This window comes from Fringilla coelebs (assembly GCF_963513975.1).
Source record: "Fringilla coelebs genome assembly, chromosome: 36".
Lineage (NCBI taxonomy): Eukaryota > Metazoa > Chordata > Aves > Passeriformes > Fringillidae > Fringilla > Fringilla coelebs.
This window is the reverse complement of record NC_140062.1, coordinates 598,370-613,460: the sequence shown is the minus strand read 5'-3', so window position 1 is coordinate 613,460 and position 15,091 is coordinate 598,370. Positions and strand designations below refer to the sequence as shown.

General features: G+C 38.8%; 1 protein-coding gene across 1 annotated transcript; it reads right to left on the bottom strand.

The window, feature by feature from the left end:
- Positions 1-1,260: 1,260 nt before the first annotated feature.
- Positions 1,261-14,587, bottom strand: LOC311164749 (leucine-rich repeat-containing protein 4B-like; the record flags this gene model as incomplete). Its single annotated transcript, XM_084224327.1, is given in 3 exon segments — positions 1,261-2,078; positions 2,080-3,180; positions 14,354-14,587. Coding segments are annotated over 3 exon segments (1,983 nt in total). The 3' UTR covers positions 1,261-1,430.
- Between the last annotated feature and the right edge of the window lie 504 nt (positions 14,588-15,091).

Genomic DNA, 15,091 nt, shown 5'->3' with positions numbered 1-15,091 from the left:
CAACCCCCATTTTTGGGGGGTTCCGCCCCCCATTTTGGGGGTCTTCATCTCCAAGTCCGCAGTTCGGGGGATTGGGGGTGTCCCCCCCTATTTTTGGGGGGGTCCCCCCCCATTTTTGGGGTTTTCCGTCTCATCCGACACCGATTTAGGGGTGGGGGGGTCCCCAAGTTTTTGGGGTTTCCTTCAGGTCCGCAGGTCCGGGGGGGCTCCCCAAAATTTTTGGGGGGTTCCCCTAAATTTTTTTCGGGGGGGTTCCCCCACATTTTTAGGGTTTCTCCGTAATTTTTTTAGGGTTCTCCACATTTTTTAGGGGCTTCCTCCCCCTTTTTTTAGGGTTTTTTCCCATTTTTTTAGGGTTTCCCCCAAATTTTGGGGGGGGATTTTCTCCTGTATTTTTTGGGGTGATTTCCCACATTTCTTCAGGGATTTTCCTCTGTATTTTCCCACCCTTTCCCTCACATTTTTTAGGGTTCCCCTCATATTTTTTGTGATTTCCTCCAGAATTTTTCACAGCATTTCTCCCACATTTTTTGGGGGATTTTCCCCCATTTTTTAGGACTTTCCCCCCATTTTTGGGGGGGCGCTTCCCCCACATTTCTCACCGTCTCCCCCAGATTTTTTTACGAGTTTTCCTCCACATTTTTGGGTTTTTCCCCCCTCTTTTCCAACAATATTTTCCCACACTATTTGGTGATTTTCCCATTCATTTTTGGGGTTTTCCTCCACATTTTTTAGGAATTTCCCTCCCAATTTTTGGTGATTTCCCTCAACATTTTGGGTGATTTTCCTCCAAATTTTTTAAGAGATTCCCCCGCATTTTTCAGGATCTTCATCCCCATGTTTTAGGAGTTTCCCCCATTTTTTTCCCGGCATCTCCCCCACATTTTTTTGGATTTCCCCCTCCAGTTTTTAGGAGTCTCCCCCACATTTTTTGGGGATTTTCCTCCACATTTTGTTGGAGTTTCCCCCAGTTTTTTTTAAGGAGTCTCCCCCAAATTTTTTTGGGGTCTCCCTCACATTTTACAGAATCTCCCCCACCTTTTCTCACCGTCTCCCCAAATTTTTTGGAGATTCCCCCCATTCTTTCCAGCATCTCCCCCCCATTTTTTTTAGGGCTTTCCCCCCACATTTTGGGGTTTTTTTCCCCTTCCTTTCCACCACTTTTTCCACACATTTTTTAAGACTTTCCCCCACACTTTTGGGGTGTTTCCCCCCATTTCCTCACCATCTCCCCATTTCCACCTCCATCCCCCAACTCCCCCAGAGTCTCCCCCACTTTTTTTTAATTTTCCCATTTTTTTTCCGTTTTCTTTTCTCCTCTTCTCCCCAAAAATTCTTTTTCCCGCCTGGATTTTTCAGGGTTGGGTGTGGAGGGGTGGAGCTTCTCGAGGGGCGGGGCTTCATTCCAACCCCTCCCTCCCCCCAAAATCTCAGATCTGCGTCTCCTGCACGTTCTCCTTGGAGGGGCTCTTGAAGAGCAGCGGCTCGTGCACCGAGTTGAGCAGCGGCGTCTTCCCGCAGCCCAGCGCCGCCGCCGGGCCCCCGTAGTGGGCGGCCAACGCCGCGTACCTGTCCAGGTGCTCCCTCTCCAACGCCGGCAACGCCAACCGGTTGTCCCCGCCCGTCCCGCCGCCGCCGCCGGGTCCTCCCCCTCCTCCGCCGCCCCCGGCGGGACCTCCGAGCTCGTCCTCGACGTTGACGATCTCCACGGCGCGCGCGGGGCCGCCGCGGTGCTTGTGGCGCTGGTGCTGCTTGCGGAGCTTGTAGAAGGCCACCAGCATGACGGCGGCCATGAAGGTGATGGCCACGAAGCAACCGATGATGATCTTGGTGGTCTTCAAGACGTCGTCCAAATCTTGGAGACCTCCCCCGGCCGCCGCGCCGGCCGCCGCCGCCGTGATGGGCACGGTGAAGGGTTTGCCGGTGGCGCGCGTGGCCGGGGCGGCCGTGGAGGCGCCGGCCGGTTCCCAACCGGCCGCCGTGGGCGCCGCGGGGGTTTGAGGGGCTTGGTCGTCGCCGCCGGCGCCCTCGGTGGTCTCCACGGTGACCGTGGTGAAGTAGGTGTAGCCGGTGGCGGCGGCTGCGGCGGGCCGCGGCGGCGGCGGCGTCGGCGGCCGAGACGTTGAGCGTGGCGGTGGCCGTGGTGTTGCCGGCGGCGTTGGTGACCATGCAGGTGTACTGGCCGGTGTCCTGCACGGTGACGTTGGTGAAGTTGAGCGTGCCGTCGTGCAGCACCGAGATCCGCACGCGGTACGAGCCGTGCGTCATCAGCGTCCCGTTGGGCGTCAGCCAGTTGACCGACGTCATGGCCGTGCCCGTGCGGCACTTGAGCTCGGCCGCCATGCCCTCGGTGACGTTGAGGTCGGCCGGCGGCTCCACGATGACCGGCGCGTAGCAGGTGAAGTGGCCGGGCTCCAGCTCGCCCAGGTAGCGGCCGCGCAGCGCCGGCGGCGCGTGGCAGCGGGCGCAGCAGCTGGTGTTGCTGGGCACGGTCTCGCGCAGCCACCAGCTGAGCCACAGCACGTCGCAGTCGCAGCGCCAGGGGTTGTGGTGCAGGTGCACCCGCTCCAGCCGGTGCAGCGGCGCGAAAAGGTCGTGGGGCAGCGAGGCCAGGTCGTTGTGAGCCAGGTTTAACTCCTCCAGCGCCTTCAGGTCGTCGAAGGCGTTGCGCTCCACCGCCGCCACCCGCGCGTGCATCAGCCACAGCTTCCTCAGGCTGCCCAAACCCTGGAAGGAACCCGGCCGCACCCGGCCCAGGCGGTTCCCCGACAGCTCCAGCTCCTCCAGCCTCACCAGCGCCGTCAGGTTGGGGATCTCCTTGAGGTTGCACATGCCCAGGTTGAGGTAGCGCAGGTTGACCAAGCCCTCGAAGGCGGCCTCGGAGATGTACTCGAGGCGCTTGAGCTCGCCCAGGTCGAGGCGGCGCAGCGAGGGCACGCGGTTGAAGGCGTAGCTGGGGATGCTCTCGATGGGGTTGTTCCTCAGCCAGAGCTCGCGGAGCTTGGACAGGTACTCGAAGGCCTGCGTGGGCACCGTGGTCAGGCGGTTGTCGAAGAGCTCCAGCGTGTTGAGGTTGGGCAGCCCGTTGAAGGCGCCCACCTCCACCTTGCGCACCAGGTTGCGGCTGAGCTGGAGGATCTCCAGGTGGCGCAGGTGCTTGAAGGTGTCGGTGCGGATCACCTGCGGGGGGAGGGAGGTAATTAGTCGGGTTGGTAATTGGAATCGGGGAGAAGCAGGGAGGATCGGTTCGTTTGGTGGTTTTAATTAAGGAGAACCAAAGGTTGGTTGGGTTGGTAATCGTAATTAAGGAGAACCAATGGTTGGTTGGGTTGGTAATCATAATTAAGGAGAACCAATGGTTGGTTGGTTTGCTAATTATAATTAAGGAGAAGCACCAAGGATTGGTTGGTTTGGTAATCGTAATTAAGGAGAAGCACCAATGATTGGCTGGGTTGGTAATTTTAATTAAGGAGAAGCAGCGAAGATTGGTTCATTTTATAATTTTAATTAAGGAGCAGCACCAATGATTGGCTGGGTTGGTAATTTTAATTAAGGAGAAGCACCAAGGATTGGTTGGTTTGGTAATTTTAATTAAGGAGAAGCAACAAAGATTGGCTTGTTTTGTAATTATAATTAAAGACAACCAAAGGTTGGTTGGGTTGGTAATTTTAATTAAGGAGAACCACCAAGGATTGGCTGGGTAGTTAATTTTAACTAAGGAGAACCAAAGATTGGTCAGTTCGGTAATTTTAATTAAGGAGGAGCACCAAAGATTGGCTTGTTTTGTTATTATAATTAAGGAGAACCAAAGGTTGGTTGGTTTGGTAATTTTAATTAAGGAGAAGCACCAAGGATTGGTTGGTTTGCTAATTATACTTAAGGAGAAGCACCAAGGATTGGCTGGGTTGGTAATCGTAATTAAGGAGAAGCACCAAGGATTGGTTGGGTTGGTAATTTTAATTAAGGAGAACCAAAGGTTGGTTGGTTTGCTAATTATAATTAAGGAGAAGCACCAATGATTGGTTGGGCTGGTAATTTTAATTAATGAGGAGCACCAAAGACTGGCTGGGTTGGTAATATTAATTAAGAAGAACCACCAAAGATTGTCTTGTTTTGTTATTATAATTAAGGAGAACCAATGATTGGCTGGTTTGGTAATCGTAATTAAGGAGAATCAAAGGTTGGTTCCTTTTCTAATTAAGGAGAACAAAGGCTTGGCTCATTTTGTAATTATAATTAAGGAGAACCAAAGATTGGTTGGTTTGTTATTATAATTAAGGAGAAGCACCAAGGATTGGTTGGGTTGGTAATTTTAATTAAGGAGAAGCACCAAAGATTGGTTGGTCTGGTAATTATAATTATGAGAACCAAAGCTTGGTTCCTTTTCTAACTCTAATTAACGAGAAGCACCAAAGAAGTATTTTCTTGTGAAGAAGTTTCCATAATATTAATACTAATAAATTAATAATAAATAATTTATTACTGCAGACACATTTTAATACCTGTGGCACGGACTTTGATACTTTAGCACGGACTTTAATACTTTGGCATGGACTTTAATATTTTAGCACCAACTTTAGCACTGACTTTAATATTTAGGATGGACTTTAGCACCGACTTTAATATTTAGGATGGACTTTAATACTTCAGCACAGCTTTGATACTTCAATACCTTAGCACGGACTTTAATATTTTAGCACGGACTTTAGGACAGACTTTAATACTTCAGCATGGACTTTACATGGACTTTAATACCTTAGCGCAGACTTCAGCACGGATTTTAATACTTTAGCACGGATTTTAATACCTTAGCGTGGACTTTAGCACACACTTTAATTAATACTCTAGTGTGGACTTGAATACCTTAGCATGGATTTTAATATTTTAGCACAGAATTTAGCACAGACTTTAATACTTTAGCATGGACTTTACATGGACTTTAATATTTTAGTGTGGACTTTAGAACGGACTTTATACTTTAGCACAGATTTTAATACTTTAGCATGGATTTTAGCACAGACTTTAATTAATACTGTAGCATAGACTTTAATACCTTAGGACGGACTTTAATATTTTAGCACAGAGTTTAGCACGGACTTTAATACTTCAGCATGGACTTTACACAGATTTTACACGGACTTTAATATTTTAGCACAGATTTCAGCATGGATTTTAATACTTTAGCACGGATTTTAATACCTTAGCGTGGACTTTAGCACAGACTTTAATTAATACTGTAGCATAGACTTTAATACCTTAGGACGGACTTTAATATTTTAGCACAGAGTTTAGCACGGACTTTAATACTTCAGCACGGACTTTACACAGACTTTACACGGACTTTAATATTTTAGTGTGGACTTTAGCACAGACTTTCATACTTCAGCATGGATTTTAATACTTCAGCATGGATTTTAGCACGGACTTTAATTAATACTGTAGCACGGATTTTAATATTTTAGCACAGACTTTAATATTTTAGCATGGGCTTTAGCACAGACTTTAATACTCCAGCATGGATTTTAATACCTTAGTGTGGACTTTAGTACAGACTGTAATTAATGCTGTAGCATGGACTTTAATACCTTAACACAGATTTTCATATTTTAGCACGGACTTTAGCACAGAATTTAATACCTTAGAACGGACTTTACACAGACTTTAGCATGGATTTTAATACTTTGGCAAGGACTTTAATATTTTAGCACGGATTTTAATACTTTAGCATGGATTTTAATACCTTAGCACAGAATTGAATTAATGCTTTAGCACAGACTGTAATACTTCAGCGTGGACTTTAACATTTTAGCACAGACTTTACACGGACTTTAATACCTTAGCGCAGACTTCAGCACAGATTTTAAGACTTTAACGTGGACTTTAGCACAGACTTTCATACTTCAGCATGGGTTTTAATACTTTAACATGGATTTTAATACTTTAACGTGGACTTTAGCACAGACCTTCATATTTTAGCATGGACTTTAATACTTTAGCATGGATTTTAGCACAAACTTTAATTAATACTGCAGCATGGACTTTAATACCTTAGCACAGACTTTAATATTTTAGCACGGACTTTAGGACAGACTTTAATACCTTAGAACGGACTTTACACAGACTTTAGCATGGATTTTAATACTTTGGCAAGGACTTTAATATTTTAGCACGGATTTTAATACTTTAGCATGGATTTTAATACCTTAGCACAGAATTTAATTAATGCTTTAGCACAGAATGTAATACTTCAGCGTGGACTTTAACATTTTAGCACAGACTTTACACGGACTTTAATACCTTAGCGCAGACTTCAGCACATATTTTAATACTTTAACGTGGACTTTAGCACAGACTTTCATACTTCAGCACGGGTTTTAATACTTTAACATGGATTTTAATACTTTAACGTGGACTTTAGCACGGACTTTCATACTTTAGCACGGTTTTGAATACTTTAGCATGGATTTTAGTACAGACTTTAATTAATACTGTAGCATGGACTTTAATACTTTAGCACAGATTTTAATATTTTAGCACGGACTTTAGCACAGACTTTCATACTTTAGCACGGATTTTAATACTTTAACATGGACTTTAGCACAGACTTTCATACTTTAGCACGAATTTTAATACTTTAGCATGGATTTTAGCACAGACTGTAATTAATGCTGTAGCGTGGACTTTAGTACTTTAGGACAGGCTTAAGCACAGAGTTTAATATTTTAGTGTGGACTTTAATACTTTAGCCCAGACCTTAGCCCAGACTTTTATACCTTAGGCATGGACCTTAATACTTCAGCGTGGAATTTAATGCTGTAGCATGGACTTTAATCATTTACTTTAGCACGGACTTTAATTAATACTGCAGCCAGACTTTAATGCTTCAGCACCAACTTTAATAACTTAGCACAGATTTTAATAACTTAGCCCAGGCTTTAATTAATACTTTAGCGTGGACTTCAGCACGGACTTTAATGCTGTAATACTTTAGCACGGACTTTAATACTTTAGCACGGACTTTAATACTCTAGCACAGAATTTAATACTTTAGCATGGACTTTAATATCTTAGGATGGACTTTAGAACAGGCTTTAATATTTTAGTAAGGACTTCAACACAGACTTTAATTAATACCGTAGCGTGGACTTTAATAATTCAGCACGGACTTAAATTAAAGCACAGACTTAAATTAATACTTCAGCACAGACTTTAGCACCGACTTGAATGTTTCAGTGTGTATTTGATACTTTAGCACAGACTTTAATACTTCAGCATGGATTTTAATACCTTAGCACAGAATTTAATTAATACTTTAGCACAGACTTTAGCATGAACTTTAATTCTTTAGGATGGATTTTAATACTTCAGCGTGGACTTTAATACTTTAGCACAGACTTTACCCCGGAATTTAATACTTCAGCACGGCCTTTAATGTTTTAGCACAGCGTTTAATGAATACTTCAGCACGGACTTTAGCATGGATTTTAATAGCTTTGCAACAACTTTATTACTTCAGGACAGACTTCAACATTTTAGTTCAGACTTTAAGACTTTAGCCCAGACTTTAATTAATACTCCAGCATGGATTTTAATCCTCTGGCACAGATTTAAACATGGACATGAATTCATACCCTAGCACGGACTTTAGCACAGATTTTAAGACGTTAGCACAGAATTTAATGAATACTTTAGCACGGAGTTTAGGACAGACTTTAATACCTTAGGAGAGACTTTAACACTTCAGCACAGACTTTAAAACATTAATAGTTTAGCATGGACTTTAGCACAGGCTTTAATATTTTACCATGAACATTAATACTTTAATACTTTAGGCCTGACTTTAATAATTTAGCACAGACTTTAATACTTTAGGATGGACTTTAATACTTCAGGGTGGAGTTTAATACTTTAGTATGGAATTTAGGACTGATTTTAATATTTTAGGATCGACTTTAATTAATACTTTAGCACAGACTTAAATACTTTAAAACCGTCTTTAATACTTTAGGATGGTCTTTAATACTTTAGGACCAACTTTAATACTTCAGGATGGAGTATAATACTTTACCACGGAGTTTAGGACTGACTTTAATACTTTAAGACCGACTTTAATTAATACTTTAGCACAGATTTGAATACTTTAAAACCAACTTTAATACTTTAGGATGGTCTTTAATACTTTAGGACTAACTTTAATACTTCAGGATGGAGTTTAATACTTTAGCACGGAGTTTAGGACTGACTTTAATATTATAGGACCGACTTTAATTAATACTTTAGGACCAACTTTAATGCTTTAGGACCGACTTTAATTAATACTTTAGCACAGACTTAAATACTTTAAAACCGACTCTAATACTTTAGGATGGTCTTTAATACTTTAGGACCAACTTTAATACTTTAGCACGGAGTTTAGGACTGACTTTAATTAATACTTTAGCACTGATTTTAATACTTCAGGATGGTCTTTAATACTTTAGGACCAACTTTAATACTTCAGGATGGAGTTTAGGACTGACTTTAATATTTTAGGACTGACTTTAATTAATACTCTAGCACAGACGGTAATACTTTAGGACCAACTTTAATTAATACTTTAGCACAGACTTTAATACTTTAGGACCAACTGTAATACTTTAGGATGGACTTTAATACTTTAGGATGGACTTTAATTAACACTTTAGCACAGACTTTAATACTTCAGGACTCACTTCAATTAATACTTTAGCACCGACTTTAATACTTTAGGACGGACTTTAATACCATAGGACTAACTTTAATGCTTTAGGACGGACTTTAATTAATACTTTAGCACAGACTTTAATATTTTAGGACCAACTTTAATTAATACTTTAGCACAGACTTAAATACTTTAAAACTGACTTTAATACTTTAGGATGGTCTTTAATACTTTAGGACCAACTTTAATACTTCAGGATGGAGTTTAGGACTGACTATAATAATTTAGGACCGACTTTAATTAATACTTTAGCACAGACTTAAATACTTTAAAACCGACTTTAATACTTTAGGATGGTCTTTAATACTTTAGGACCAACTTTAATACTTCAGGATGGAGTTTAATACTTTACCACAGAGTTTAGGACTGACTTTAATACTTTAAGACCGACTTTAATTAATACTTTAGCACAGATTTTAATACTTTAAGACCAACTTTAATTAATACTTTAGCACAGACTTGAATACTTTAAAACCGACTTTAATACTTTAGGATGGTCTTTAATACTTCAGGATGGAGTTTAGGACTGACTTTAATATTTTAGGACCGACTTTAATTAATACTTTAGCACAGACTTGAATACTTTAAAACCGAGTTTAATACTTTAGGATGGTCTTTAATACTTTAGGACCAACTTTAAAACTTTAGGACCAACTTTAATTCCTATTTTAGCACAGATTTAAATACTTTAGGATGAACTTGATTACTTTAGCACGGAGTTTAGGACAGACTTAAATACTTTAGGACCGACTTAAATACTTCAGGATGGTTTTTAACTCCTTGAACTGTTTCCTGTAAAACCTTTCAATATTTCTTCAGGGAAAAAAAAGAAAATTTCATTTATTTCTGTTCAAAAGAAACAAATTTTAAACAAATCTCAAAGCATTAAATATTAGGAAATATTTAAATTCTTTAATTTAAATAAATTTTGAATTGAAAAAAAAGTTAAAATACGAAAAGCAATAAAATAATAAAGATATTAAAATATTCAAAATACTTTTAAAGTAAAAATATTTTAAGTTTTAAAATAATTTAAAATTTTAAAATATATTTTAAAAGTACTTTTAAGAGTATTAAAAACATTTAAAAAATTAAAATACTAAAATAATATTAAAAATATTAAAAGTGTGAAAAATCAAAATATTAAAATTATTTTCAATTTAAAAATACCAAAATACAAAACTCTTAAAACCCTTAAAACATTAAGAATATTAAAAAATATGGAGAATATTAAAAATAATAAAAAAGTTTTAAAAGATCCAAATAAAAAGATGAAAAATATTCCAAATAGAAGTAGAAAAAATACCAAAATATTCAAAATATTTTCAATTTAGAGATACAAAAATAGAAAATTCTTACAAATGCTAAAACATGAAGAATATTAAGAAAATTCAAAATATTAAGAAAATTCAAAATATATTTCAAAAGGCAAAAATTTTTACAATCAAAAATCTTAAAGAAAGAATTTTTAAAATACAAAAAATATTTAAATTATTCCAACGTTTTAAAATAGAAAAATGTCAAAATATTCAAATATTAAGAAGAGGAAGAACATTAAAATTATTTAAAATATTCAAAATATTGAAATTATTTAAAAAATAGAAAAAATATCAGAAAAATTGAAATTTTTTTTAAACAGAGAAATAGAAAAATATTTAAATATTAGGAATATTTTAAAAAATTTAAAATGTTCAAAATATTGAAAATATTTGAAGAATTTTTAAAGAAATGTTAAAAATATATTTAAAAGAAATGTAAAAATATAAAAATATAAAGGTATTAAAACATTAATAAGATTTAAAAGATGTGAAATGGGAAAAATATTAAAAATATTAAAAATATTAGGAATATTTTAAGAATAAAAAATGTTTAAAATATTTACAAATATTTAAAATAAAGAAATATAAAATATAAATATGCAAAAATGTCAAGGTATTAAATTTTAATCAGATTTAAAATATATAAGATATTAAAAATATCAAAAATAATAAAATATTAACAATAATAAAATTATTACATTTATTACAAATTTTAATTAACCCTTTCCCCCCCATCAGCTCACCCATTGAAAAATATTTTAAATTAATTTTAAAAACATTCCATTAAAAATTATTTATTAAAAAATTAAAAATATTCGACACCAAAATTTAAAAAATGGAAAAAAAATTTAAATTTAAAAAAAATTTAAAAGAATTCATTTCAATATTCAAAATATTAAAAGATAAAAGGGACAAAAAATGCCTTTGAAATGAAAAATATTAAAATATTTTGAATAATTGGAATATGCAAAATATTAAAATATTTTGAATAAAAGGAATATGAAAAATTGTTTCAAATCAGCATATCAAAAATTTTTTTAAAAAGACAGAAATATAAAAATATTAGAAAATATTCTAAAAATTTAAAATATTAAAAATATTAAAAAATTCAAAATATCGAATTTTTTAAAATAGAGGAATATAAAAATATTAAGAAGAATTTTCAAAATTTCAACCCCAACACCATTAAAAAATTTGAGAAAAAATTAAAAATACAGAAAAAGTAAAATATCTTTAAAAAATTAAAACGCAAAAATGCAAAAATATTACAATATAAATTTTTAAAATGTAAAAATATTCAAATATTAATTTAAAAAATGCAAAAATATTCAAATATAGGTTTCAAAAACGTAAAAAAAATTCAAATATTGGAACAATAATAAAAAAAGGAAGAATATTTAAAATTTGAAATATATTGGGAATAATTTTAGGAATTAACCCTTTCCTCCCCAGTGTGTCCAGGTGAATTTTTATTCCAAAAATATTCCGAATATTCCCAATATTTTGATTTTTAATTCTAAAAATATTCCCAATATTTTACAGAATTAACCCTTTCCTCCCCCGGTGTGTCCTGGTGAATTGTCTCTGAAAATATTCCAAATATTCCCAATATTTTAATTTTAAATTCTAAAATTATTCCGAATATTCTGAATATTTTACAGAATTAACCCTTTCCTCCCCAGTGTCTCCTAGTAAATTTTAATTCTAAAAATATTCCCAATATTTTGATTTTTAATTCTAAAAATATTCCCAAATATTCCCACTATTTTATCAAATTAACCCTTTCCTCCCCTGTGTGTCCTGGTGATTTTTCTCTAAAAATATTCCAAATATTCCCAATATTTTACCAAATATTCCGAGTATTTCATAGAATTAACCCTTTCCTCCCCCAGTGTGTCCCAATGAATTTTTAATTCCAAAAATATTCCCAAATATTCCCAATATTTTACAGAATTAACCCTTTCCTCCCCAATGTGTCCTGGTGAATTTTGTCTAAAATTATTCCGAATATTCCCAATATTTTACAAAATTAACCCTTTCCTCCCCAATGTGTCCCAGTGAATTTTATTCCAAAAATATCCCAAATATTCCCAATATTTTTAGGAATTAACCCTTTCCTCCCCAGTGTGTCCTGGTGACTTTTCCTTCTAAAAATATTCCAAATATTCCGAATATTTTTAGGAATTAACCCTTTCCTCCCCAATGTGTCCCAGTGACTTTTTTCTCCTAAAACCATTCCAAATATCCCAGATCTCTCCCAGATTTAACCCTTTGTTTCCCCCACCTGGCTGTGGTTCTCCTGCAGGTTCAGGCAAGGAAATTAACCCTTTCCTCCCCATGTCCCTATGACTTTTTCTTCTAAAATTATTCAGAATATTCCAAATATTTTTAGGAATTAACCCTTTCCTCCCCATGTTCCTGTGACTTTTTCTTCTAAAATTATTCAGAATATTCCAAATATTTTTAGGAATTAACCCTTTCCTCCCCATGTTCCTGTGACTTTTTCTTCTAAAATTATTCAGAATATTCCAAATATTTTTAGGAATTAACCCTTTCCTCCCCAATGTGTCCCAGTGACTTTTTTCTCCTAAAACCATTAAAAATTTCCCAGATCTCTCCCAGATTTAACCCTTTCCTCACCTGGATGTGGTTCTCTTGCAGGTTCAGGTAAGGAAATTAACCCTTTCCTCCCCCAATGTGTCCCGGTGACTTTTTATTCCATAAATATCCCAAATATTCAGAATATTTTACAGAATTAACCCTTTCCTCCCCAGTGTGCCCCGGTGGTTTTTTAATTCTAAAAATATCCCAAATATTCCCAATATTTTACAGAATTAACCCTTTCCTCCCCAATGTGTCCCAGTGACTTTTTTCTCCTAAAACCATCCCAAATATCCCAGATCTCTCCCAGATTTAACCCTTTCTTTCCCCCACCTGGATGTGGTTCTCCTGCAGGGTCAGGTAAGGAAATTAACCCTTTCCTCCCCAATGTGTCCCAGTGACTTTTTTCTCCTAAAACCATTCCAAATACCCCAGATCTCTCCCAGATTTAACCCTTTGTTTTCCCCACCTGGCTGTGGTTCTCCTGCAGGTTCAGGTAAGGAAATTAACCCTTTCCTCCCCCAATGTGTCCCGGTGACTTTTTATTCCAAAAATATCCCAAATATTCAGAATATTTTACAGAATTAACCCCTTCCTCCCCAGTGTGTCCTGGTGATATTTCTCTGAAAATATCCCAAATATTCCCAATATTTTTAGGAATTAACCCTTTCCTCCCCAATGTGTCCCAGTGACTTTTTTCTTCCTAAAACCATTCCAAATATCCCAGATCTCTCCCAGATTTAACCCTTTGTTTTCCCCACCTGGCTGTGGTTCTCCTGCAGGGTCAGGCGAGGAAATTAACCCTTTCCTCCCCATGTCCCTATGACTTTTTCTTCTAAAATTATTCAGAATATTCCAAATATTTTTAGGAATTAACTCTTTCCTCCCCCAGTGTGTCTCGGTGACTTTTCCTTCCAAAATTATTCCAGATATTCCAACTTTTTTTAAAAATTAACCCTTTCCTCCCCCAATGTTTCCTGGTGAAATTTCTCAAAAATTATCCCAAATATTCCAAAGATTTTAAGGAATTAACCCTTTCCTCCCCATGTTCCTGTGACTTTTTCTTCTAAAATTATTCCGAATATTCCAAATATTTTTAGGAATTAACCCTTTCCTCCCCAATGTGTCCCAGTGACTTTTTTCTCCTAAAACCATCCCAAATATTCCCAGTATTTTATAGAATTAACCCTTTGTTTCCCCCACCTGGCTGTGGTTCTCCTGCAGGTTCAGGCCATGAAATTAACCCTTTCCTCCCCAATGTGTCCTAGCGATTTTTTACTCTAAAATTATTCCAAATATTCCCAATATTTCACAGAATTAACCCTTTCCTCCCCCAGTGTGTCCCGGTGATTTTTAATTCTAAATATATCCCAAATATTCCCAATAATTTTAGGAATTAACCCTTTCCTCCCCCAGTGTCTCTCAGTGAAATTTCTCTAAAATTATTCCAAATATTCCAATTTTTTAAAAAAATTAACCCTTTCCTCCCCAGTGTGTCCTGGTGATTTTTCTCTGAAAATATCCCAAATATTCTGAATATTTTACAGATTTAACCCTTTCTCACCTGGCTGTGGTTCTCCTGCAGGACCATGAAATTAACCCTTTCCTCCCCAATGTGTCCCAGTGACTTTTTCTCTAAAACCATTCCAAATATTCCCAATATTTTCCATCATTAACCCTTTGTTTCCCTCACCTGGATGTGGTTCTCCTGCAGGTTCAGGTAGCGCGTGTTGACCGAGATGCTCTGCGGCACCTCCAGCAGCTCCCTCCTGGTGCAGATCACCCGGCTGGCCTGGTTGCTGCAGGTGCAGGCGGCCGGGCAGGGCGTGCCCTGGCTGCTGCCCCCCGCCCCGGGCACGGCGCCCCCGGCCAGGAGCGCCCCCAGCGCCCCCAGCAGGAGCAGGACGGGGGGCGGCGCCGGGGCCATCCTAAGGGCAGCCATGGGCCTGGGGCATCGCCGGCTTCAGGGGCCCGGGTGCTGCTGGGGGGGAGAGACAGGGGGTTAGGGGGGGTCTGGGGGGATTTTGGGGGTCCCAAGTGGGAGATTTGGGGGCTTTGGGGGGATTTTGGGGGTCCTAAATGGGAGATTTGGGGGTTTTGGGGGGGGTTTGGGGGTCCTAAGTGGGAGATTTGGGGGGATTTTGGGGTCCTGAGTGGGAGATTTGGGGGTTTTGGGGGGTCCCAAGGCCGGGGCCATCCTAAGGGCAGCCATGGGCCTGGGGCATCGCCGGCTTCAGGGGCCCGGGTGCTGCTGGGGGGGAAAACAGGGGGTTAGGGGGGGGTCTGGGGGGATTTTGGGGGGATTTTGGGGGTCCTGAGGGGGAGATTTGGGGGTTTTGGGGGGATTTTGGGGTCCTAAATGGGAGATTTGGGGGTCTGGGGGGGTTTTGGGGGAGATTTTGGGGTCCTAAATGGGAGATTTGGGGGTCTG